Source organism: Pararge aegeria, chromosome 26 (genome assembly GCF_905163445.1).
Source record: "Pararge aegeria chromosome 26, ilParAegt1.1, whole genome shotgun sequence".
Taxonomy (NCBI): Eukaryota; Metazoa; Arthropoda; class Insecta; order Lepidoptera; family Nymphalidae; genus Pararge; species Pararge aegeria.
The window spans coordinates 4044173-4068819 of record NC_053205.1 but is presented as its reverse complement, the minus strand read 5'-3'; the positions used below and the strand labels follow the sequence as shown (position 1 = coordinate 4068819).

At 35.9% G+C, this 24647-nt stretch overlaps 1 protein-coding gene across 1 annotated transcript; it reads left to right on the top strand.

The window, feature by feature from the left end:
- The first annotated feature begins 6780 nt into the window (after nucleotides 1–6780).
- On the top strand, nucleotides 6781–23193 carry LOC120635353 (homeobox protein ceh-12). The gene is made up of 4 exons (XM_039906343.1): nucleotides 6781–7204; nucleotides 16093–16168; nucleotides 18729–18870; nucleotides 21743–23193. The coding sequence occupies exons 1-4, from the start codon at nucleotides 6781–6783 to the stop codon at nucleotides 21857–21859; spliced, it is 759 nt and encodes a 252-aa protein (XP_039762277.1). The 3' UTR covers nucleotides 21860–23193.
- The last annotated feature ends 1454 nt before the right edge of the window (nucleotides 23194–24647 follow it).

Sequence of the window (24647 nt, the reverse complement as noted above, 5' to 3'; positions counted from 1 at the left end):
GCCTGTCTGTCTTTCCAACTCGCAAACGCAATGGATTTTGATTCGGTTTTCGTCATATTGCCTCGTTTAAATACTTGTTACAGACGGTAACGCTTATTTTATTACAAAAATCTAAATTTATTTTAGTAAAAAAAAATTAAAGGTTTTTTTATAACGCAACGTGCGGAACCTTCTGTACAAGTAATTGACCCGTTGAAGCTTTTTTAAACTGGGTAGTTATAAATGGACCGAATAAAAATTATTATTATTATTAAATTCTTTATTTTATACACAAAAACAATACAAAGAGAACCACATTGAAAATTAAAGAATTATAAAAAACTAGTTTAGGTGTGCAAAGGCGGTCTTATAGCTAAAGCGATCTCTCCCAGTCAACCTTTGGCGAAAGTAGTTATAATAAGGAACGAGTTGGTATGGCAATAAAAATGTATACCTACATACAAATATTGCAAACTAAACTACATGTTATAAATTCCAATACTACACATATAGCTCATTTTTATTTACATGTATTTTGTTGTTAAATTATATGTGTATAATACTTGAAAAAGCAGCATTAAAACATTTTGCGAAAATTCTACAAATCTATGTATTAAATGGGCGAATTTTATACGAAGTGAGCGACTATAAAATGCAAAGCGATAAATAAAGTGCTTCAAAAAGCGAATTAGTCTAGATGTCGCCGTGTCGCCGTGACTATAATACTTATCTGAAGTAAGGTTAGGTTAGTTAAGAAAATATTGTGATTCAATTACAAAGGGCACTCAGGAGTTTTCGATATTAATGTTTTATACCGATCATAATCTCTATCATCACAGCATTTAGAATTTAATTTGTAAATAAACAAGTAAACTTTTTTAATATGCATACAATATTGTCGCGATATTGAGGGGAAAAGTATGAGGGGACGACTTTGTGATTGTGTAAGGGTGTAAAGTTATAACAACGACCAGGCACGTGGCTCTGTCTTTTTTATCCCCCGACGCAAAAATTACGGGGTGTTATAAGTTTGACGTGTCTGTGTGTGTCTGCGGCATCGTAACTCCCGAACTGTTCTTATTGTTTGAGAGGTGATTAGCCTGGAGTGTTCTTAGTTATGTTTGATGAAAAATCGGTCCAAAATCGCAGATTACATATTTTTGCCAACTCCCTCAAAATGGGTGTCAAATAAAAGGGGTTGACTAGTTGAATACTATACACTAAGACTAATTTCAAATCACAATGGCGAACTAAAAATGGCGAATTAAATTCTTGTCAAGTTCTTCAAATGGGTATAAAAATGAAAAGGGTTGACTAGTGAAATAATGTACACTATATTCAAAGGGAATGAGGCATTAACGCAATGAAAAATAGAAAAAAACAAGTATATAGTAAGTATAAGTAAAATGTAGAAAGTTACTATGCATAGATCATATACTTCGTATACCTTGTTATACAGAAGCAAGGAAAGTACCAGTAGTTTCTACGTTTTACTTTGCATCGACTTATAGAATGATGTAGAAAATATTTATTTCTTGCTATTTACTTACTTGTATAAAAAAATACTAGCGGACCCGCGCGATTTCGTCCGCGAATGACTGTTTTATAGAAATATAAAGAAACAACAATTCCGACAATTCCGATATACTTACTACATACTTCCGTCGTTTGGCGTAACGTTTACCGTTCGCGCATCTAACGCATCAGAATCTCTCAAAAAGGATATTTTTTCCGATATTCCAATATAAATGAATGCTAGCTAGATTGATTTATCGCCGCCGCAACCCCCTGTATACTAAATTTCATGAAAATCGTTGGAGCCGATTCGGAGTTTCCAATCTATCTTCTATCTACCTATATATATCAAAGAGAAAGTGTGTGGGTATGTTCCGTATAGGCTCCGAAACGGCTGGACCGATTTCAATGAAACTTTCAGGAAATCTCCGGATTGACCTGGCGAGTAATCCTGTAAAGTTTGGTGACGATCGGAGCACTCCTATTTTTGAACTGTCAAATACAGCTTTTATTTGCTATGATGATATTCTATTGTTGGGTGTACATGGGTGTAGATAATCTTCACCGGCTCGAGAAGAGAATAGAAGAGAATGAATACGGAGAGAAATAAATGATTTAATATATTGTGAGACTTAAATTAAAAATTCAATGATGTAAGTTTATTGTTTAACTATAATAAAGCAAAATCTAGCCCGGCGAAGCGGGCTGGGTACGCTTGTTATATACAAGAATTGCTCGTTTAAAGATATAAGATATATAAAATTGGTTTGCAAAGATACCTAAGCAAAACTACGACAATATGACAAAATTCGAATCCTACGAGGGTTCCAAACGCGCCCTGGTCTAAGAAGAGCCTTCAACAAACTTAGCCGGGTATTTTTTTTTGTTTGATCTAGAGATTTTTCTTGCTTTTTAGTTTTATAAAGAAGCCTAAATTTTTTAGTAGGTAGGTGTGTAAGTAATAACGACCGAATGTCAACTGAAAGAAAGTAAGAAAGAAGTAAGAAAGAAACATTTATTTTTTACATTGCGCCACACATTACAATATTCACAACACCACATATCTTATGTGTGGCACAACCTAGAAAAAAGGTGCCAAAACCTGCTCATAACCTTCTGCAAAATATTTATTTTCCCGGGACGTTAATGCTCGAAGAGTTCTCCCGGCACTTCACCATCAGCTCCTTTATTATTAAGAGTATTTCTTACTAACTATATACCATAATCGAAACGCAACCAGTAAAAAATACAACCAAATTGAGAACCTCCGCCTTTTTTGTAAGTCCGAACCGTATTCAAAGTATATATAAAATATATACCTACTCTGAAGTTTTGTGATCGGCAAAACATCCGCCGACGGAAACTTTGGCCTGCTCAGGTTATGCGAAATAATTATTCAACCACTCGAACTGTATTTTCATATAAATAAATTGCTGAGAGATTCGTCATGGTTGCATAAATAACCTTGCTTGTAACCTTTGTAACCTTGTTGTTGTTATTTCAACAATTATTCATTGTAAAGTCAATATCTACTGAGGATGCTCCGGTTTCGGAGCGAAGAGGGTACATTGCCGAAGAGCTGTTTGGTGTGGAGTATAAGGATTGAAGAAATTATAAATTACACCATACCGATTCTCCTGCTTTGCACGGAGTTTAGCAAATTATATATATTTCCTTTCGTGTTATTCATAATAGCAATACGTTGCAAAATTAAACGGAAACACGAAATGTTTTCGAGAAACCTAGGACGATTGCAAGGAAGGCACCTGGCTAGCTCATTTTTTGTGAAAAGAATCAGCCTGGCTGTTCAGCGCGATCACGCAGCCAGCTTTCTTGGCATTATTCGAGACATAACTTTTGTTTTAATATTATCTACATAATATGTTAGACAAAACATTGCTCTTTATAAACGAGAAGTGGATATAAACAACCGACTTGATTATATGCTGGGATTGAGAAAGTATATTTAAAATATCTTATGAATTATGTTGACCCGGAATGTCAGCTACCACGGTACCACATTTTATTTAAATCCGTTCAGTAGATTTCACGTGATGTCCGGACAGACAGCCAAAAATAAATAAAAATCTGTATAGATTATAAAACACCCTCCGGTCAAAATTTTCAAAAAATATTAAATATTCCTACAGAAATCTACCAGTTACAGGTTTTTTATAAGTAAAATAAACTCGGTTACTAAGTATACGATAGATACATTTCTTAACGACGAGGACACTTCGCGCTCGTTTCACACCTGTTTCACTAAAGATTGTAAACTGTATATTAATGTTGAAAAAGAGCAATCTACTGAGTTTCTTGCCGGTTTTCAAGGTAGAATCTGCCTTCCGAACTGGTGGTAGATTCACTTCAAACGTTTCAAAAGGTTTAATAAACTATTATAAACTACTAGCTGTTGCCCGCGACTTCGTCTGCGTTTGATTTTGTTTTTTGATGTGGTATTCAATTTAGTTGTAAGTTCAAAAAAAATTAAAGTATTCTGTATCGCTAAGCCTTAAATGAGGGGTTTGCTGCTGTCCGCTGAGGAGTTCTATCCTCTATCTGCAACCACATTCATCAGATCCACACAAAGATTGGACAAAATTAAACACATATTATAACCTTTATAGTACAAAAATAATTACTTAAATCGGTTTTAATTTCAAACACTTTCATCCCATTTCCCAAAGGAACCGAGCTTAATGTCGGAATAAAAAGTATCCTATATTACTTCTAACACTTCCAAGAACATGTGTACAAAGTTTCGTGAGGATCGGTCAAGTAGTTTTTGCGTGAAAGCGTAACAAACAAACTTACATTGACATTTATAATATTAGTAGGGATAGGGAGCGGGATTTATTCATTTGTTTCGCAATCCGTAAACATCCGACTAGCAGTGGCGTGAATACATGGTAAGTACAGGGTATGCAGATGACATAAAATGAAGAAAATATCCAGTAGGAGTTCTAAATATTTGAGTCTTTTTTAAGTTTTTTTATAACTCGTACTGGATATTTTCTTCATTTTATATCATCTGCATACTGGGCTTATCTACTTAGCATATAATTAGTGAACCCATGTTATCTGGTACCTAAATATCTTCTAGTAGGTATACCCATAGCTAAAGTGGAAGCCACAATATTAATATCGCATCCAAAGTCAATAATGTCGGTTGATATCAAAGCTATGTTCGGTATACGGTGAAATGGATTATGATATTAAATTGTTTCACCGAGCACGCCCGGGGCCGGACTCCCGGCTTTATTAAAAGCCTCTATCAGAATAACAATCCAAATTCAAATACAAAATTTATTATTTCAAGTAGGCCTAATATAAGCTTTTGAATCGTCAAGTCTGTCTGTTTGTAGTGACTCTACCAATCGGAAGGCAGATTCTACCGAGAAGAAACCTGCAAGAAACTCAGCAGTTGCTCTTTTCCAATATCAACAATTTGCATTTTAACATTCATTTTTCTATCTTGTGAGAGATGAAAGCGGAGCCGGATGCTTCCAAGCAACCTTGTCATTAAGAAATTCATCAATTGTATAGAAACCTCGCTGTAATAAATGTGTTTTAACATATTCCTTAAACTTTATTGGTAGGTCCAAAATTACCTTTGGAGTCATATTATAAAAGCGTATACTCAATCCCACAAATTGCTTCTGTACCTTTCGCAGATGTCACTAATTTATGACCGTTTCTTGTAAGTCGACTGTTTATATCCACTTTTTGTTTATAAAAACTAATATGTTGTCTTACAAATTTGTATTATTATAAATATATTATCAAGCTACAGTAAGTATGCCTATTTCTTTAAAGCATATATAGGACTTTTGTATGGCGTTCCAAACTTCACGATTCTGGGCCGCTTGTATACAGCGGCTTCCCGCGACTCTCTTGATATCGTCTGTCAACCTGGTTGAGGGTCAACAAACGCTGCGTTTACCGGTGCGGGGTTGATTTGAAAATTGAATTGAATTGAAATTGAATTGAAATCGAACAACTTGGAACCCCAACGTTTATCGGTTCTCTGAGCTAAAGAAAGACCTATTTCCAGCAGTGGACGTCAATCGGTTGATTTATCGGTTGGTTGAACCATTTATAACTCAAGAAAACGGCTGGACCAATTTTAATGATATTTGATTTTTTGGATTTCTCTTAGTCCGGAATAGGATAATAAGTATTAAAATATAACATTCATCAAAAAAAAAAAAGATCCGCGGTATGAAGTTCACCGGGACAGCTAGTATTTATATATATTTATTACATAATACATCTCATAAATGAAATTTATTTAGGTATTATAAATATAACCTAATATAAATAAAATCTAAAACGTCTTCAAAATCACCGTAGCGAAGCACAGTTCCTAAGATACTGGCAGCATTGCAAAAAACTACTAATTCTTTGGCCAAGGAGACTGCCCGCTCTAGGATCACCGGTAGGCTCGATAACCCTTTTTGATAATTCTTTAAAATGAAATCGAGCCCCCAGACCCCACGGTCGAACATCGATATTATAATATATCGATATGATATAGTAGTACAAACAAAACAGTTGTTTGTCTGGCAGGAGGATTCAGCTGTAGCTAAGTACCATCCTTGATCCTACTGACACAGAGGTGCCACAAGCGATTTAGAATAGTATACCTAAATATAAATGCCATATCTAGAACTCGCTACCCGTTATTGTTTACGTATACCCTCCACGGCTTAAGACTTTCGACCATCGGTGTGGTTCGGTATAGAGCACTCTGCCATCACGGGTTAATAAATTAATTTTACCATCAATACGTCCCTGTCTCAATCAAAGGCTTCCCCGACCGCAAATCACAGTCCGACCACACCCACTAAATCTGGCCCCGCCTTTTCCCGCGCATGCGCGACCTTTTCACCAATCAGAGCGCGCCCTCTCACCCCCTCGGAGGGCCAAAACGACCCATCATCTACCCTCAATTGACCGCTTTATGCGATGTCATTTTTTTCCCGCCAAACCGATCGTTTGACGTCTGGCCCCGCCCCAGTTCCAATTTTAAAATCCACTTTTTAATCATAAACCGCACCGCAATCGCGCGACAACCGCCATTTAGTGCACAGGTCTAAATATACCCCAATTAACCCCCCTAATATACTTCCTAATTGAATAGTTAAGTTGACTAATTTACATAAACTTTTGTTGTCTGTGGTGAAAAAAATAGTGTTCGAAGTGTACATTCGATAATGTTAAAGTGTGAATCTATGGCGTATAAAGTAAATTAAAAAAGAGGCTAACTCGGTTTTTTTTTTAACAATGATGGAGCAAAGGCAGAATGCCGTTTATCCTAATTTGTCGGATTTAATATACCAACAGAATATAGATCGACTGAGTATCGATGACGAGAAATTCGGCGATAACTTCGCCGAGGGGGATAGATACGGCGAGAATATAGATACGCCGACGTCGCCAGTTTCCTTGGAAGAGGAGGACAGTTCTTCGGCTTTCGGAGTCGATTTGACGGGGAAGGGGACTAATTTGGGCGGGAAATCCTTCACCATAGCGGCCATCTTGGGCTTGACTAACTCCGAGGAGGATGTGATGAATCTCAGCGTGCAGGAACGGCTTCATCAGAACCAGAGACAATTGCAGAATTACCTGTACGCGGGTCACGATGTGCAGAGGCTCAGCGATGGGTTCTGCAGGACTATGGCTGGAGTACCGACGGCATTACGTCAAGGTAGGTTTTAATCTGTGGCATTACGTAGTTTGCCGACCTCCCTGAAAACTGATAGAGGTAGAGATAACTCTGACGATGTAAGCCGTGCTATGTCGCATGTGTCGCACTGGTTTACTGTCAATAATTTACTTTTAAATGCAAAAAAAACTAAGTGTGTGCAATTTATTTTACCATATGTAAAGAAAGTTAATAAAAATATATAGGGAATATATTAATAAAGGGGAATATATAATAATAAATGGGGAATCATTAAAAATGGAAGATTCCACAGTTTTTCTGGGCATGATCTTGGATTGTAAGCTTCAGTGGGGTACCCATTTAGATACACTAGCAGGTAAACTAAGCTCGGCTGCCTGCGCCGTCAGGAAAATTAGACAGATTACTGACGTAGAAACAGCAAAAGTACTTTGCGTACTTTCAGTGTGATGTCTTACTGGATCTTATTATGGGGCAAAGCTGCTGATATTGAAACTATATTCATATATCAGAAAAGAGCTGTACAGTCAATATATAAACTTAAATCCGTGAAAAATTTAAAGAAATAGGTATACTTACGGTAGCCTCACAATATATTTATAACATGTATTTGTAAGACAACATATTAATCTTTATAAATAAAAAGTGTTTATAAACAGTCGACTAACAAGAAATGGTCATAAATAAGTGACATCTGCATATCGTCTGCGAAAGGTGCAAAAGTCATTTGTGGGATTGAGTATACGCTTTTATAATATGATTCCTAAGATGATTTTGGACCTACCAATGCATAAGGTTAAAGAATGTGTTGAAACACATTTATTACAGCGAGGTTATTATACAATTGATTTAAATTCTTGATATTCGAAAATAGTAACTGCTGAGTTTCTTGCGGGCTTCTTCTCGGTAGAATCTGCCTACCGAACCGGTGATAGAGTCACTACACACAGACAGAGTTGACGTTTCAATTGAATTTCCCTGCTGCTCCCTGTGCTGTGGTCTTGGGAGGTACCGATCCGGAAATTTATTACTTTTCTCTGAACTGGTCTGGGAGGCTGCGACCGTTGCTAGTTATCACCCTTTTAAAAAAGAAGTGCCGCCAAGCGAATTAGCGTTTCGGTACGATGTCATGTCGAAAACCAAAGGGGTATGAGGTTTATTTAACTGTCATACAGGTTAGCCCAGCAAGTAAAAAATAAAGTTGCTTTTACAGATAGTTAATAAGTTAATATGTTGAAATCAATGAAAAGGTTGCTTGGAAGCACCCAGATCCTTTTACCCCACAAGATAAAATAAAACAAATGTTGATGTTAGAAAATAGCAAAGAAGCAGGCTTCTTTTTTGTAGAGTACCGGTGGCAAACCGGTGGCAAAGTTGACAAACAGACAGACTCGAATTTCAAAAGCGCTTTTCAATAGTCCAAACCTAATTAAAATAAATTAATCATAATTTTTTTTTTCTCGACTGCTTGCGTATTAGAAACATGGTATTAAATATTAATATTAAAATCATGAATATCATATATTATAATATGATTGTGACGGGATTTTTGTCCAAAAACCTGGCTTGGGGTGGTAGGAAATTGGTTTTCGGAACTGACTTGGACGCTGTTTAACAAAAAGGACTTAACCATCAAAATTTATTAAAAGAACAACACAAAACATTATTAACCACGTTCAATTAATGAAGTATGTAATCGAAATACCAAATTGAAATGAGTTTTATGCCCGTTTTCATTAAACATTAGGAATCGCTTTAATAGGATGCCAAGTTATTCAGGTGATTCCTAGAGAAAAAAATCGTTTCACGAACTCTTATATAATGTCTAACGGCGTTAGGCGCTTGCAAGAGTTTCGACATCGATTCGGCAGATCGTAAAGTTTAGGGTACCCGTAAACTCACATTTGAGAGATAAAAATAAAAAAGTGTGTGCGTGTAACCTTTACATGCGATTGAAGTAAAACTTTTATTATTATTTATTGATCAAAGAGTAAAATGTCATTTAATATTCGCTATTTCATTTTAAATTCTATTTTAAATTCATTAATATCACTATCACATTTTATAAATATTTTTATTTGTTAAATAGTTGAGACTAGAAAATTGAAGGTTAGATCAGCACATGTCAATATAACCTTGTCATTGAATATTAAAGAATGTCGCAATCGTCAGAAAATATGAATAATTTATTTATTACAAAAGTAATAAATAAACAAGTATATTTAGAGATTTTCAAAAAACTTTTTTAATTTAAAATTATTTTTTAAAACTCTTGAATTTTTATTCACATTGCTATTTATAATTGATCCGTTTGGAGATAAATAATCCTAATTGATTATGATATTTGCCACTAGCTGGCTTATAAGTCAAGAAGCGTGGAGTATATGACATATAATTACGACCAATCAAAATTATTATTTTAAATAGCGGAAACTACACAGACGTCAAGAAAATCAAAGTTACTCACTCGCGCTTAAGAAGTTTTACATTTTAAAAATAAATTAGTTTTTTTAATTACCTAAATTCCGTACAAAAATATATGATAATACAAACACAAAATACCGCACCTTGTGGCAAGAACCATAGACAAGTTAGGGTAGGTATATGAGTTGCCTAGTGAAAATCGTTATGTCAAAGATAAATGTATGCCTAGGAATCTTGTTTGATTACTTACTTAAGCATTACCATGTCGTAAGTGAAAACGGGCCTTAATTTAATTAAAATGAAAATAAACAGTTAGTAAAATAACGTAAAATACTTAATTCATCAAGGATTTAAAACGCGCGCCGACGGACATTTTACTCTAGGCGTTGTGCTACGCCGTTACGTAGCCGTACACATCGCCCGTAGAGTAATCGCCGTAGCTTACGAAAAGCTTTGAAAATTATAAGAATTATTTTAAAATTAAAAAAACCGACTTCAACAAGGAAGGAACTAAAAAGCAAAAAAAGTTTGGGTTACATTATTTTTGATTTTTTTAACAGCTCGACCGATTTCGATAAAATTTAAATGGGACCACTTGGAAAGTATGCCCTTTAAAATAAAAAAAGGATTTTTCAAATCGGTTCAGGCGTCTTCGAGTAATCGGGTAACATACATAAAAAAAAAAAAGATTTCGACGAATTCATAACCTACTCCTTTTTTCGGTATCTCTTTCCGGGGGACCGAGTGCGAAACCCAGCCCTCTAACTTTTCGAAAGAGGTGTCAATAAATTGAAAATAAAGGCCACATTTGTAAATGAACGCCAATTATTTGTAGAACTAATTTTATGTTTTTTTCTTTCATTTATAATAAATTCTATGCTAGTAGTTATAACTCATTAATAAAACTTTTAAGAAGAAGTACCAAAAGAATACACAAGTAAAGATGTGGAAAAAGACACACTTATATATGAACTTTTCTTTTGTCTTACAAGAGTGACCCATTTAATCTGACCAATGTTTACTATTAATTGGTAAGAAGTAATAAAATAATATTACTAAGAAAATTAACATAAACGTTTGGTGAATAAGAAGCATCCTGTATAGAGAGTAAACGCGGCGCGGTGATTCAAATAATTGATAAACGACTAAGACACCAGGTGGCATCTTTGCATCGTTCGAGTCCATGTAGGACTCGAACGATGCAAAGACGGTTGATATTACACGGCTCGCAATTACGCGGTCACACAGACGTTATCGTAGATGGACACATAGACATTCTCGTAAAAAGGTCACACAGACACATTGCTGACACCGTATGATTTATAGCACAATCACCACTTTTGCCAAAAGATTAGTAGACAATCGTTAAAGATCGCCACAGTGTGAAAAACAATAGTCACTATAGTCGTAAAAATTTAATAGGCCCGTTTTGACATTTGTCATCGCGACGTAACTAGTTATGGAACCATAAGACTCGGGACTCGATACTCACGATAAATTAATTCAAGTTTGTATCAGTACTTGATTGATATTATTATGTATTGTAAAGTGTTCGTTCGTTCAAAGTATTCCTTTAACTTCGCAACCAATACGCGTGACTGGCTGTTGATTATACATCCACTTTTCAACATGTTGAAACAGAGATAGTACTATATAACAACAAACACAAAAATCGAGTCAAATCACTGTGTTTAAATTAATGTCCAAAATAGAAGAGCCATAGTTAACGTAATAGTAAACAATATATATCAAACTTAAACGAGCGCAGTCAACTTTACAAGATGAGGAACGAAAAACTGCGCAGTGCTCTCCTGGACGCTTCAGTCATGTGCCGCTTGGTCAGATACATCAACTCAGACTCATTATTTAGAACCCATTTTGAGAACCAAGCTCATTCTTTGCAGTAAAGATAACTACACAATATTTAATTTCGATATTCAGTAAAAAAATGGTTACAGCTCTAGTATAAAAAAAAAAGACTGAGAACGTAACTGTTTTCGGAACGTTTCGCAACAATTATAAATTGCATGCTACTATGAAGTAAGCGCAAAAAGAATATTCGCGATATATTCTTTCATATTATTAAACGTCCCAAAAAAATTTACGTATTTTTTAAAAAACTGTATGTAATTGATTTTAATTTTATTGTTTCTTTCAGTTTCGTTCCAAGTTACATTCTATGGTCTTGCATAAATATCAGAACGGGCCTATTACATTTTTACGACTATAAGAACAATCGTCATTTCAGCTGACAGTCAAATCGAACAAGGTCACCACGTTGGCTAGAATTTTGTATCGTACCATTTCTCAATGATAAACGACTAAGTCACCGGGAGGTATCTTTGCATCGTTCGAGTCCATGTAGGACTGAAGTTTATTGAAGCTGCAAGCCATTCTTCAAGAAACTTAATATTCTCACTGTCCCATCCTTATACATATTTGAACTTGCTTTATTTCTAAGAAACAATGAGAATTTATTTGAGCGGCATAAACGAGAACGCTGTAGGGATAAGTTTAGGTTTCCCCCTCACAAAACCGCGTTCTTTAACAAAAGTGTCTGTGTGATGGCTATACAAATGTATAATAAGTTACCAAATATCGTAAGGGAAAATAACTTAATTAATTTTAAAAAATGGTGTTTTAAATTTTTAGTTAACAATACATTTTATAATATGAATGAATTTTATAATTAGTTTAAATATGACATTTAATGTACTAGTTCTAAATAATTAACTTTAGTCTGTAAAATATAATACCTACACTGTAATTGTTGCACGCCCAAAGAGGAAATATACATTGGGACTTTATACTTATTATTCTATCCAACCTGACCTGTAATATGCAATAAATGAATTTGAATTTGAATTTGAAAATGCACCCGTATTTATATCAAAATAACCACCAACTGAATGTCATGAACTGTGGTTTTTAATTTATACAAATATATAAATATATATGTTTTACTATATATATGTAGTATTAGTATGTAATGTTTATAATTAGCACAATTTAAGTATTGCACTATCCCGTTTTCTCTTATATGTTTCTTCAACCAAAGGTTGTCTGGAGGAGATCGCTTCAAGCGATAAGACCGCCTTTGTGCATATGTATAGTTTTTATTTTTTTGTTAACCTGATTTTATATTTGTATGTGCAATAAAGACTTTTTCTTCTTCTTCTTCTTCTTCAATTTAATAAAATATCTGGAAAATACGAATTGATAGTTATTAAAAGTTTAATTATTTACCCACTTTACAAATTTACTGTAACATAAGAGTGTCACCGGCGCGATGGCGCGGCGGTATCAAATCAACCAATTGCGGTCGGTATATTATCCTTATCATCATCTTTAACCCATCACCGTCCCACTACAGGGCACGGGTACTTCTCAGAATGAGAAGGGTTTAGGTCGCAGTCCACCATGCTGGACGAGTGCGGATTGGTGGACTTCACACGCCGTTGAGAATATTATGTTAGACTCTCAGGCATGCAGGTTTCCTCACGATGTTTTCCCTCACCGTTAAAAGCAAGTGATATTTGAATTGCCTAAATTAAAACGCACATAACCCCGCAAGGTCAGTGGTGCGTGCCGGGGCTCGAACTCGGTCCCCACGAAAGTAAAGCAGGGGCGTACTACTACTAGGTTATCATCGCTTCCTTATGCAACAGGTCGATTCATGCAGCAGCGAAAATATTTGAATTTAATTCGATCAGTAAATAAAATACAAAATTTCTACATTCAGAAAGTAATGCAAATTTTTGTCCTAATTGTCGCAGTAGACATCAATTATTTGGAATATTGCTTAGTAACCGTACTAAATAAATACTAAACTAGCTGACCCGTGCAACTTCGTCTGTACAAACAAATCGGTTATTACCTATAAACACGAATAAAATGACATTTTCTAAAAATGAATACTAGCTAGATTTATCGCCCCTGTAACCCCCTGTATACTAAATTTCATGAAAATCGTTGGAGCCGATTCCGAGTTTCCAATTATATATATACAATAATTGCTCGTTTAAAGATATAAGATAAATACAATCGGTCGTTTACTAAATGCATCCTTATAAATTTTTCCTTGCAAATATCCATTAGTTATTCTACGTCCGCCCGTCCGTGCTATTTAGTTTTGCTAGGCGTTTTTTACAATTTTTCCTATAGCTCCATTTGAAAATTGGGGTATGATATGATTGCATATAAATTTTTCAAATCCGACAGAACTTCCAGAGATTCAAATAATTCAAAATTCATTTATTTCAAGCAGGCCTTTTCAAGCAAGCACATTTCAAACGTCAAATGTGTCTGTTTGTAGTGACTCTACAACCGGTTCGGAAGGCAGATTTTACCGCGGTGAAGCCGGCAAGAAACTCAGCAGTTTCTCTTTTCCAACATCGTTTTACAATTTAACAATCTTGGTTCTATCTTCTGTGAGATGAAAGCGGAGCGGCTTCTTTCCAGGCAACCTTGTCATTAAGATATTCATCAATAGTATAGTAACCTCGATGTATTAAATGTGTTTATATGCATTCTTTGAACTCTACATAAGTTTAAAGAATGTATAGTATTAAGACAAACTAACTTAAACCACAAACGTTTCTGTTTTGTTATTAGAACTAACTCGCGGCCTCCCTGGCGAAGGGAGCGTTCTGTTTTAAGTTGGAGTTCCCGGGTTCGATTCCCGGCAGGGGCAAATTGGGAATTTATAATTTCAGAATAGGGAGGCTACGGCCGAGGCTAGTTACCACCCTACCTACAAAAACGTGCCGCTAAGCGATTTAGCATTCCGGTACTATGAAGCGTAGAAACAGGTAGGCCCGTTACCATCTTAGAATGCATCATCACTTATCACCATGTGAGATTGCAGTCCAGAAAAAACTGTCTCTTCTCCAGAACTTCTGCCTACAAGTGCTAATTAATAAATAATAGTTTCTTCAATACCCAATCTACACACTTCCGCGTCGCTTCACCCCCCATTGTTTAACCCCTAAGTGTCACACCATAATGTTAAATAGCTTATTCTCTTTCTCAAGAATTTATTTTCTTTGGAAATACGCAAAGAACTAAATTACTTTAATCCGACTCGCAGCTCCGAATTTCTTAAGAATTGTATACTGAATTTTAAAAAAAATTTGAAACTTGCAGTTCCAGAGATAAGTGTGTTCAAGCAAACAAAAAAACTTCAGCTTGATTGTTGAACGCTCTAAACTTGTCTATGGTTCTTGCCACAAGGTGTGGTATTTTAGTTTGTGTTTGATAAATTCTCATTAATCTGTGGCCGAAGTAATAGGTAATGGCTACACTATGGATTTCCATCTTCCATTTTTTATATATCCGCTTCCTTTTTTCCCGCATCACGCCGCTAATTAGTCGCACACCAATATCCGCGGCAAACGCACGTCAATCTTCCGCTCATCCATTCAATAAAACCACATGGTCGGCCGGCCAAAGAACCTTATACTGGACGATTAATAGTATTTAAACCTACATCAGTGCTTTAGTGTTTAGTGATAACTTGTTAAACCTTGTGAAGTGACGAGAAATCAAGGGAAAACTGCATTACGACGTAAGTCCACGTGCAAATACTTTTCTGTCCAACCCTAGTTATCCCTTGTTTTATATCCTTTAAAGCCATAGTTTAACATTAAAAAAGGGGAAAAGAATCCAGCAAACCCTAAAATATACAGTCCACTAAATTTACAAAGAAAATTCCATTTTATGGTGATGATTAAAGTAAAAATGGCGTCACCAGTTTGTATCATTAAATTTTATCATTTTCCGAATGCTGTCGGATAGAAGCAGGCGTTACTTTGCGGAAATCATCCAATCCTCCAATCCTCCTCCTCCGGAGATGTTGACTTTACAATGAATAATTAATAATTAATGAATAATTTGACTTAACAATTATTAATTGTAATGTCATCCTGAGGATGCTCCGGTTTCGGAGCGAAACGTGCGTAGAGGGTACATTTACGAGGATCTGTTTGGTGTGGAGTATTATACGGATTGACGAAACTGTAAATTACACCATGCAGATTCTCCTGCTGTTCGCGGAGTATAGCAAATTGGGCTTAATTTTCATAACATTTTCCGTAAGGATTTGAGGCAAGGATTTGAGGTTATTAAAAAAAAATGATTTTATTTTTTTTCATCTGTCAAGTGTTAGTTTACGAGTCCCCTAAATTAAACGATCCGCCGAATCGATGTCGTAACTAAAGAACAGATCAGGAACTCTTATGTGATGTCTAAAGACGATAGGCGCCGTATCGTCTTTAGACATCACATAAGAGTTCCTGAAACGATTCATATTTCTAGGTATCATTTAAATAACTAGGAATCCGATTAAGGCGATTCCTAGGTTTAATAAAAATGGGCATACTAAAATACTAAAATTACTATCAGTAATTTAATAAGTAATTTAAGTAATTAATAAGTAAAAGTAATTTTTCATTATTTGGTCTGAAGACTCACATATTGTTTTATTGCAGACAGTCCTAGACCAGACCTGAGGCCGCAGATCGGTCAGTTAAAGTCCAGAACGCATCCCGTCACTTGCTCTAATGGGTAAGTACTGTTTGTTCATTTTACTGTACTTACAAGAAATGGTCATAAATTAGTGACATCTGCATATCGTCTGCGAAAGGTGCAGAATTCATTTGTGAAATTGAGTATACGCTTATATAATATGATGCCTAAGGTCATTTTGGAGCTTCCAATGCATAAGTTTAAAGAATGTGTTAAAACACATTTATTACAGCGAGGTTATTATACAATTGATGAATTTCTTAATGACAAGGTTGCTTGGAAGCATCCGGCTTTCATCTCTCACAAGATAAAAAAATGAATTTAAAAATGTAAAATGTAAATTGTTGATATTGGAAAAGAGTAACTGCTTTCTTGCCGGCTTCTTCTCGGTAGAATCTGCCTTCCGAACCGGTGGTAGAGTCACTACAAATAGACAGACTTGACGTTTCAAAAGTGCTACTTGAAATAAATTAATTTTGAATTTTGAATTTTTTAAATTTTTTTAGAGTTTGTGACTGAAAGCTCTAATTTTATTATAAACTTTTGTCAGTAAATGTTCCCAAATAAACATTTATATCTTTTGCAACATGCGAGGTATTATTTTTATGTAGGAAGTATTTTTGCACCACTTAATTTTACATTACATATAATACAATAACGCGCTATCAAATAATATTTTATATACATTTTTTAACAGTAAAGTGTCCTGATTTGAAATTATTAAAATAGGCATACTTAATATTATATATAAGTAGTTAGAAAAGATTTATTTGTCTGTTTATTTGTAATCGCGAAACTTTGTAACTGCTGAACCGGTTTTAATGATTGATTCGCCATTTGCAAAGTATTATATCCTTAAGTGGCAAGTACTTTCAGAGCCTACTCGGAACAAACAAACAATCAAAAAAAAACTGTAAGATTATTTATAAATAAAGATATCAGGAAGACACTTTACTTATGGATTTACGTAAAACAAGTTATTATCATCTGTTATGTGGCTCAATAAGTTGTTAAAAATGTTTGTTTATGTGCTGTAAAGTTTTTAAAAGGTGTTGTAACCTTCTAAACTGTAATTACTAACTTATTAATTTGTTTAACCTAGGCTTTTCACTGGGATATGAACCATTGTAATACAATTATTTAATTAGTAAATATATTTTTAAAAGAAACAAAACAAACAAAGCTTAAAGCGACCCTAGTATGTCGGTCTGTGTGTTTTGCAAGTGTAGGGCTGTTTGAAGTGAGTAATAATACAATTCCGTACTAGGTATATTATTTTAATCTATCTCGTGAGGTTGAGCCAACGCGGTGTCTGCAATGTAAGCGCAAAAATAGTAGATTGTTAAACGAGACGGAAAACATCCCATTCTCACATATTATATTTCTTTGTATGAGTGCGTTTCCGATTTGCACCAAATCGTAATATATATTTAAAAAAAAAATACATTTTCAAATCGATCGTGAGGAAAAAGAAAAGATTTCATAGGACCTTCCCCTTCAAGTTTTTTTTTAAACTTTTTTTTACGGCCTTGGATTCTAGTCCTTTAAGGCCTTTCAATCCCCTTCAGGCTTCTGAAGGAGGCAAAGATCATTGACCATACAGCCCATTCTGTAAATATTCGAATTCAAATTCGAAATTCATTTATTTCAAGTAGGCCTACTTTATAAGCATTTTGGAAACGTCAAGTATTTATGTTTGTAGTGACTTTACCACCGGTTCGGAAAGCAGATTGTACCGCGAAGAGCCGGCAAGAAATTCAGTTGTTACTCTTTTCCAATATCAAAATTTACAATCGTTATACTATCTTGCGGGAGATGAGTCATATAATTTGTTAGTTTTCAGGTACCTTTCTTTATTTAACGGGTAGTGTTTATTTTACCTTTGGTAGGAAACGTGTCAAAGGTTATTTGTGTAAGGCTATGGATTTCTGTTATATAGCTCGGGAAAAAAGAAGAAGAATTAGACGAAACACTCTATTGCACGTAAAACGTACAGGAAAAGAAACGTAAGAAGTTTACAGTAAACAATGTAGACATGCAAAGGCGGCCTTATTGCTGCATGCAAGGAATTACAGCGAGAGAACGGGACTGTGCCAAGAGTGTTGTAATATATACATAAATACCATAATGAATTATATGCATAATTTCAATGAATATACGTAATATATAAATATAAAATATATCAGTAGATTATAAAACATAATAATAAAGCAACAACTTGCAATGCCATCACTCGAAGAGAATAGTAGTCCTTCAGACGACTCTTAAATAAAAAAGGCTATAAACAGTCCCGAATCCTGTACTACTGATTTTTGTTTAAAAAACGCTCGGTCAAAAGTCCGAACTGAATATTTAAAGGCGACTTTGAGCTTTAAATCAATCCGGATATTTTATTCTGTTGTTCAAGTATTTCCTACGAAAACGACTCCTACTTATTTAACTATTATTTTAGTTATTTTCACAGCATTATGTCCTACGGCATTTTATTATGGGGTAATGCTGCTGATATAGATTCTATTTTCGTCCTGCAGAAAAGGGATGTTCGTGCGATGTATAAAATGGGCCCAAGAGAGTCATTTGAATTTATCTTCTTTCGCAGTTCAGGCAGAAGTAAACGCATAAGGACGATATTCACACCCGAACAGCTAGAGAGATTGGAGACGGAGTTCGAAAGGCAACAATACATGGTGGGACCTGAGCGACTCTACTTGGCTCATGCCCTACAGCTGACAGAAGCACAGGTATCGTTTAAACGTAGTTTAAACCAAACATGTGTTTCAAGTGTTTTTTTGTAATGTACATCTGTAACTGACTTAGTATACGTTTCGGTAAGTATACTAAGAATATACATAAATAAATAAATATCTAATTTTACTAAACTGCCCTAAGCACGGACGTACGTTAGTATGAATAAAGTACATAAAACTTTTGGCACTTCACACTTCTTAATAATAACACTTGAATAGGACCGTAGAGATGCCATTTCCTTTTTGTGTATTCTCGATTTTAGAATGAGGAGTGTTTTTACGAATTATTGTAATAATTATTCCTCCATCGTTTTTCTAAAATCAAACCTGAAAAACGACGTTGAAACAAATTTCATCCACACCATCTGGGTGCCTAGTGTTCTTTAATATTCGTAATACCAACCGACCGCGGCAGTACATTCCTGCGGCGCATACTATGGAACAATTATCATCATCGTGTTTGACGGCCGACTGGCGCAGTGGGCAGCGACCCTGCTTGCTGAGTCCAAGGCTGTGGGTTCGATTCCCACAACTGGAAAATGTTTGTGTGATGAACACGAATGTTTTTAAGTGTCTGGGTGTTTATATGTTTACTATAATTATTTATAATATATCTATCTATATATATAAAAGAGAAATTGTGTGGGTATGTTTCGTATAGGCTCCGAAACGGATTGACCGATTTCGATGAAACTTTCAGGGAATCTCCGGATTGACCTGGCAAGTAATCCTGTAAAGTTTGGTGACGATCGGAGCACTCCTATTTTTGAACTGTCAAATACAGCTTTTATTTACTATGATGATATTCTATTGTTGGGTGTACATGGGTGTAGATAATGATCTTCACCCGCTCGAGAAGAGAATAGAAGAGAATGAATACGGAGAGAAATAATAATCTCATAATTTAATATATTATGAGACTTACATTAAAAATTTAATGATGTAAGTTTATTGTTTAAATAATATAAAGCAAAATCTAGCCCGGCGAAGCAGGCTGGGTACGCTAGTTATTCATAAAAAATATCCATCATTATCTTAGTACCCATAACACAAGCTACGCTTACTTTGGGGCTAGATGGCGTTATGTGTATTGTCGTAAAAAAATACGGCGCAGTGGGCAGCGACCCTGCTTTCTGAGTCCAAGGCCGTGGGGTCGATTCCCTCAGCTGGAAAATGTTTGTGTGATGAACACGAATATATTTGAGTGTCTGGGTGTTTATATGTATATTTTTATGAATTATATACTTATATACATAAATACTAAGAAAAGGGCCGTCAAATTACGATATTTTCCTTGACCGTTAAAGAACTGCGCTGTATTCGTCGCTCCATCTAGTTGGGGGAGTCCGACACTCCGTTTACCGATATAATAATAATAATAATAATAAAATAATTTATTCATAAGAATGTAGGTTTTTAGAGAACATAGAGTTTTTATAATGTAAATTAATTATTATAATAAACAAACAAATGCGTACTTCACAAATTATATCGTAAGGTGTGTATGTAATGGTGCAATTTAAAATCTACTGTCCCTGATTTAGGTAAAAAACCTGTATTACAGGCGACAGTGCTCTCTTTAAATTGTTGTCTCGATGATTGAGTGTATCATTGTGCGTGTGTGAGTTTGCGTCGCGTAGGTACTTGTACTCGCGTAAATGTTCGCTTATACAAGATAATTAATATATTAAATTATATATACATATATAAATTTGTTTTGCAGGTGTGTGTGTTTGTATGTATGTATGTATATGTGTGTGTAAATAAAAGAAAGTTGTGTTAGTTACACCATTTATAACTCAAGAACGGCTGGACCCATTTTTACGATATTTGATTTTTTGGATTCCTCTTAGACTGGAATAGGATGATAGGTATTAAAACATAACATTCATAAAAAAAATAGATCCGCGTTACAAAGATCGCCGGGTCAGCTAGTATAAGTATAAAAGAAAGTTGTGTTAGTTACAACATTTATAACGCAAGAACGGCTGGATCAATTTTTATGATATTTCATTTTTTGGATTCCTCTTAGACCGGAATATGATAATGAGTATTAAAATATAACGTTTATATAAAAAAAAATATCCGCCCTGCGAAGTCCGCCGGGACAGCTAGTATAGTAATAACGAACAGACCAGGTAGATCGCCCACCTGATGTTAAGCGGAAAAGTATTGCCTATAAACAAAGCAAAATTCCGCGGCACATCAGTGTAACGCAGGCAGTTGCGTGCATAGAGGGTATACACAGGGTATGCAGATGATATAAAATGAAGCAAAACTCCAGAACGAGTTAAAAATACTTAAGGGTAGGCTTCTTGTAACTCTTACAATGACTAGCCTTAAGTTTTTTAAAACTAGTACTGGAGATTTTCTTTATTTTACATCATCTGCATACCCTGTGCATACCCTCTATGCACGCCACTGAACGCAGGCAAGGAATACGTTCTACAAAATGCTTCCTTGTGTGCACCAGCCTGGGGCGAAGTTGTTACTACTACTTTTAATAGTTTTACATGACAAATTGAGAAGGTGATAACAAAAAAAAACAACCGGCTAAGTTTCTTGTGGGCTTCTTCTTAGACCAGGACGCGTTTGGAACCCTCGTAGCTTTAGTTTTAAGACGAATTTGGTTATCGCCTTCAACTCACTTCTATGTTACATTTTACGTGTAATGTACGCATCAAAAGTGCGATAAGTGTGCCTATTTGAATAAAGAAATATTTGACTTTGACTTTGTTAAGACTCATGTGCATGACGCCAGGAACACAACTGCTTAGCGACAGAAATAAGCATACTACCCCGAACGAGCTCAAAAAGCATTACTGCAACAGTCAGTCAGTTTGTTCTAATTGGGTGCGTTCTACAGGTGAAGGTGTGGTTCCAGAACCGACGCATCAAGTGGCGCAAGCATCACCTCGAGGTGACGCAACAGCGTCTGGCAGTGCTACAGAGGCATCGCCCCGACGAAAGAGACGACGTGTAGTGAATGCAGGGCTTAAGACCCGGTTGCTTCTGCGTACCGGCTACCCGATTCACTAGCTTTTCCAATAAGCGTCGCCAGTCGCGTGCATAGAGGGTATGCAGATGATATAAAATGAAGAAAATGTCCAGTACGACTTATAAATACTTTCATTACATTTTGTAACTCACAAAATGCGTATCCTTAGGTTTTTTAAACTCGTACTGGGGATTTTCTTCATTTCATTCATCTGCATACCCTGTGCATCTATGTACGTTACTGAGCGTCGCGTCGCCTACTGTAAAATTAAAAAAAAACCCCGATTCTTAATATGGTCCCTTTAATGAATCCCTTTCATTTGATACCCATATTGAAGCAGTTGCCAAAAAAAGTTGGTCGCCATTTTGTGAAGGGCGGCCATCTTGGGACGACTTCATGAATCATTACTATAAACAGTCCCGACTAATTCACCTTTCAAACAAACTTGAAATCGGTTAAGAATGATACACGCACCCAGACACCCACCCACACACCCACGCACACACCCACGCACACACACGCCCAACAGCCACGCCAAACTTATAACACCCTGTCGTTTTTGCGTCGGGGGTTAAAAACGTGTGATTTGATAGCGACAGTTGTCAACTCATCGCCTATTTTGTACTGGGTTAACAGGCGGCCAGCGATTATCGACTGTTGGAAAGGTAATGAATCGGGCATTGGTGTAGGTACATTTTGAGAACAAACCTAATAACATTTTGTTCATACAAAAAAAAATGGCCGCCAAATGTGAAACATTTTTAAGCTAATAATAGAATGTTATTAATAAAAACCAATAAAGAAAATCGAGTAAAATAAAACAATAGTTTTTCGTTAATATAATGGTACACGCGCAAACAAGGGAGTTGAAATGTTAACATGACGGCATAAGAGAGCGTATCCCATGACGGCATACAAGTTGAAGGTCCTTTTTATACCAGTTTCACATTAAAAAGTTCTGTTAAGACCTGCTAATTTAGTACAGTGAATTTTGTACAATAGAATTAGCAAAATTGTGAAAAAAAGAATTTTTTAGAGTAATCTATCAACTATTATTACAATATAGTTATAACTTTGCCTGCACGAAATAGATTGAATTTACTCGCCCACTATGCTGTCAAATTTAAAATGAAAATTTTGACAGCTCGCAATAGGGATGAGACAGTGTATAATCGTTAATGAACCTATTCGATTATCGATTATCATTTTCGTAGAGATTGGAATCGATAGTTGCATGACAATGCTGTATGGTCAGATTGTTACACAAAACAAACTATTTGGACACCGAGGCAGCCTCAGTAGTCTTTACAATAAACAACTGGTATGTTGATTGTAATGGAATATTTCGAAAGATCTGTTTGGTGTGGAGTATGATGATTCTAAAAATTATAATAGCAGATTTGGCTGGTTTTCGCGGTTTATGGCAAATCAAACGGAATTCAAGTAGGTGCTTGTATTCAATAGTTACAAGCCCTTTATACCCTATAAACGTCAACTGCTTTCCCAGTAGGTGGGTTCGCCCATAACCACCAAACTGGGGGGTCGGTGATGGGCAGTAGTTGGACAGTGGGCGCTGCTGCTTCTTTCGCAAAGTAAACTGCTTCTATTCACATTGCCTAATATAAAGGTGAAGGTGAAGGTGAAAACCAAATCCGTTTCGTGTTTAGGAGTTAACAGACATTTTTATTCTGCGTAGAGATACAGAGAGGATACCATCATCAAAAGCCCATGACAGTCTACCGCTAGAAAGTGTCACGTTATTCTTAAATCTTAAAGGTAAAATAAAGAATACTGGCAAAATTTTAAAGATCAAGTATATTTGAAACTAATAGTGTGAAGAACAAGGTGTAGGTCTAGGTCAGTCTAAGCTCGACTGTATTTCGGTACCGCACTCTCCTTTAGTGGTAGGCCAGCATCAAGTTCCAGGCAGTCAGAGGTTTCAGTGCTGTGCCAGCCGCAGATGTAATGATGTCTGCTAACAGGTAGTCTAAAGGCGAGGCAACTTCTTATCCCACCGTAGTTCCCAGCATGGGAATGGCAAGCCACAAGGATATTAAATCTCAGAGAATTATTTCAATTAAGCGGTTAACAGTTTGAGTTTCACTAATCACCAGTGTCTCATCACAGCTGATCATGTCACTGTCACCACTGACAAAAGAGAAACGTTCCGAAATACGTAAAGATGTACCCGAACATTTAAAAAAAAAGCTTAATATGTATTATAATGTAAAAGAATGCAAAGGCATGTTACAAAAGGCCTTTCCCAGTAGAAAGGTTTGGCAACTATCACCACGCTGGGCAGACGGTTTGGTGACCGCAGATATTTCTGGCACAAGTTTCTTGCTATACCGCTTACATATCGACCGTTGATATATTGTAAATGTTACCAATGCGATAAACCATACTTACTATTCACACAAGTTGCTGACTGGGGCATTCTACTTGCCAGAGCTTTCTGCGATGCCACGTCACAATGCAAACGTGCAATGCAAAGCACTCGACCGCAGCGACTAATTGCATGTGTCGATTGCAGTTTCGAAACGATGGATAACTGGTCTCTGCGTGCAATCTATTTTTGTGATGGATTACCTTGGAACTTTAGGTCGTAATCCCCTTATAATCGCAACGACGTCTCTCTAAGCATCTGCGTGATATAATTTCGGACTATAGAAATCTTAATAACAAGACACTAGAAATGCCTTTAGCACATTAAGTATAGAAGACACTTGTCGCTGATCGACGGCTCCCATAGGCCGTACGCGCACGCGCACTC

Coding starts and splice junctions, on each gene's coding strand:
- LOC120635353 (XM_039906343.1), top strand. CDS start 6,781: ATGATGGAGCAAAGGCAGAATGCCGTTTATCCTAATTTGTCGGATTTA. Junction 7,205..16,092: donor ACCGACGGCATTACGTCAAG/GTAGGTTTTAAT, acceptor GTTTTATTGCAG/ACAGTCCTAGACCAGACCTG. Junction 18,871..21,742: donor TACAGCTGACAGAAGCACAG/GTATCGTTTAAA, acceptor TGCGTTCTACAG/GTGAAGGTGTGGTTCCAGAA.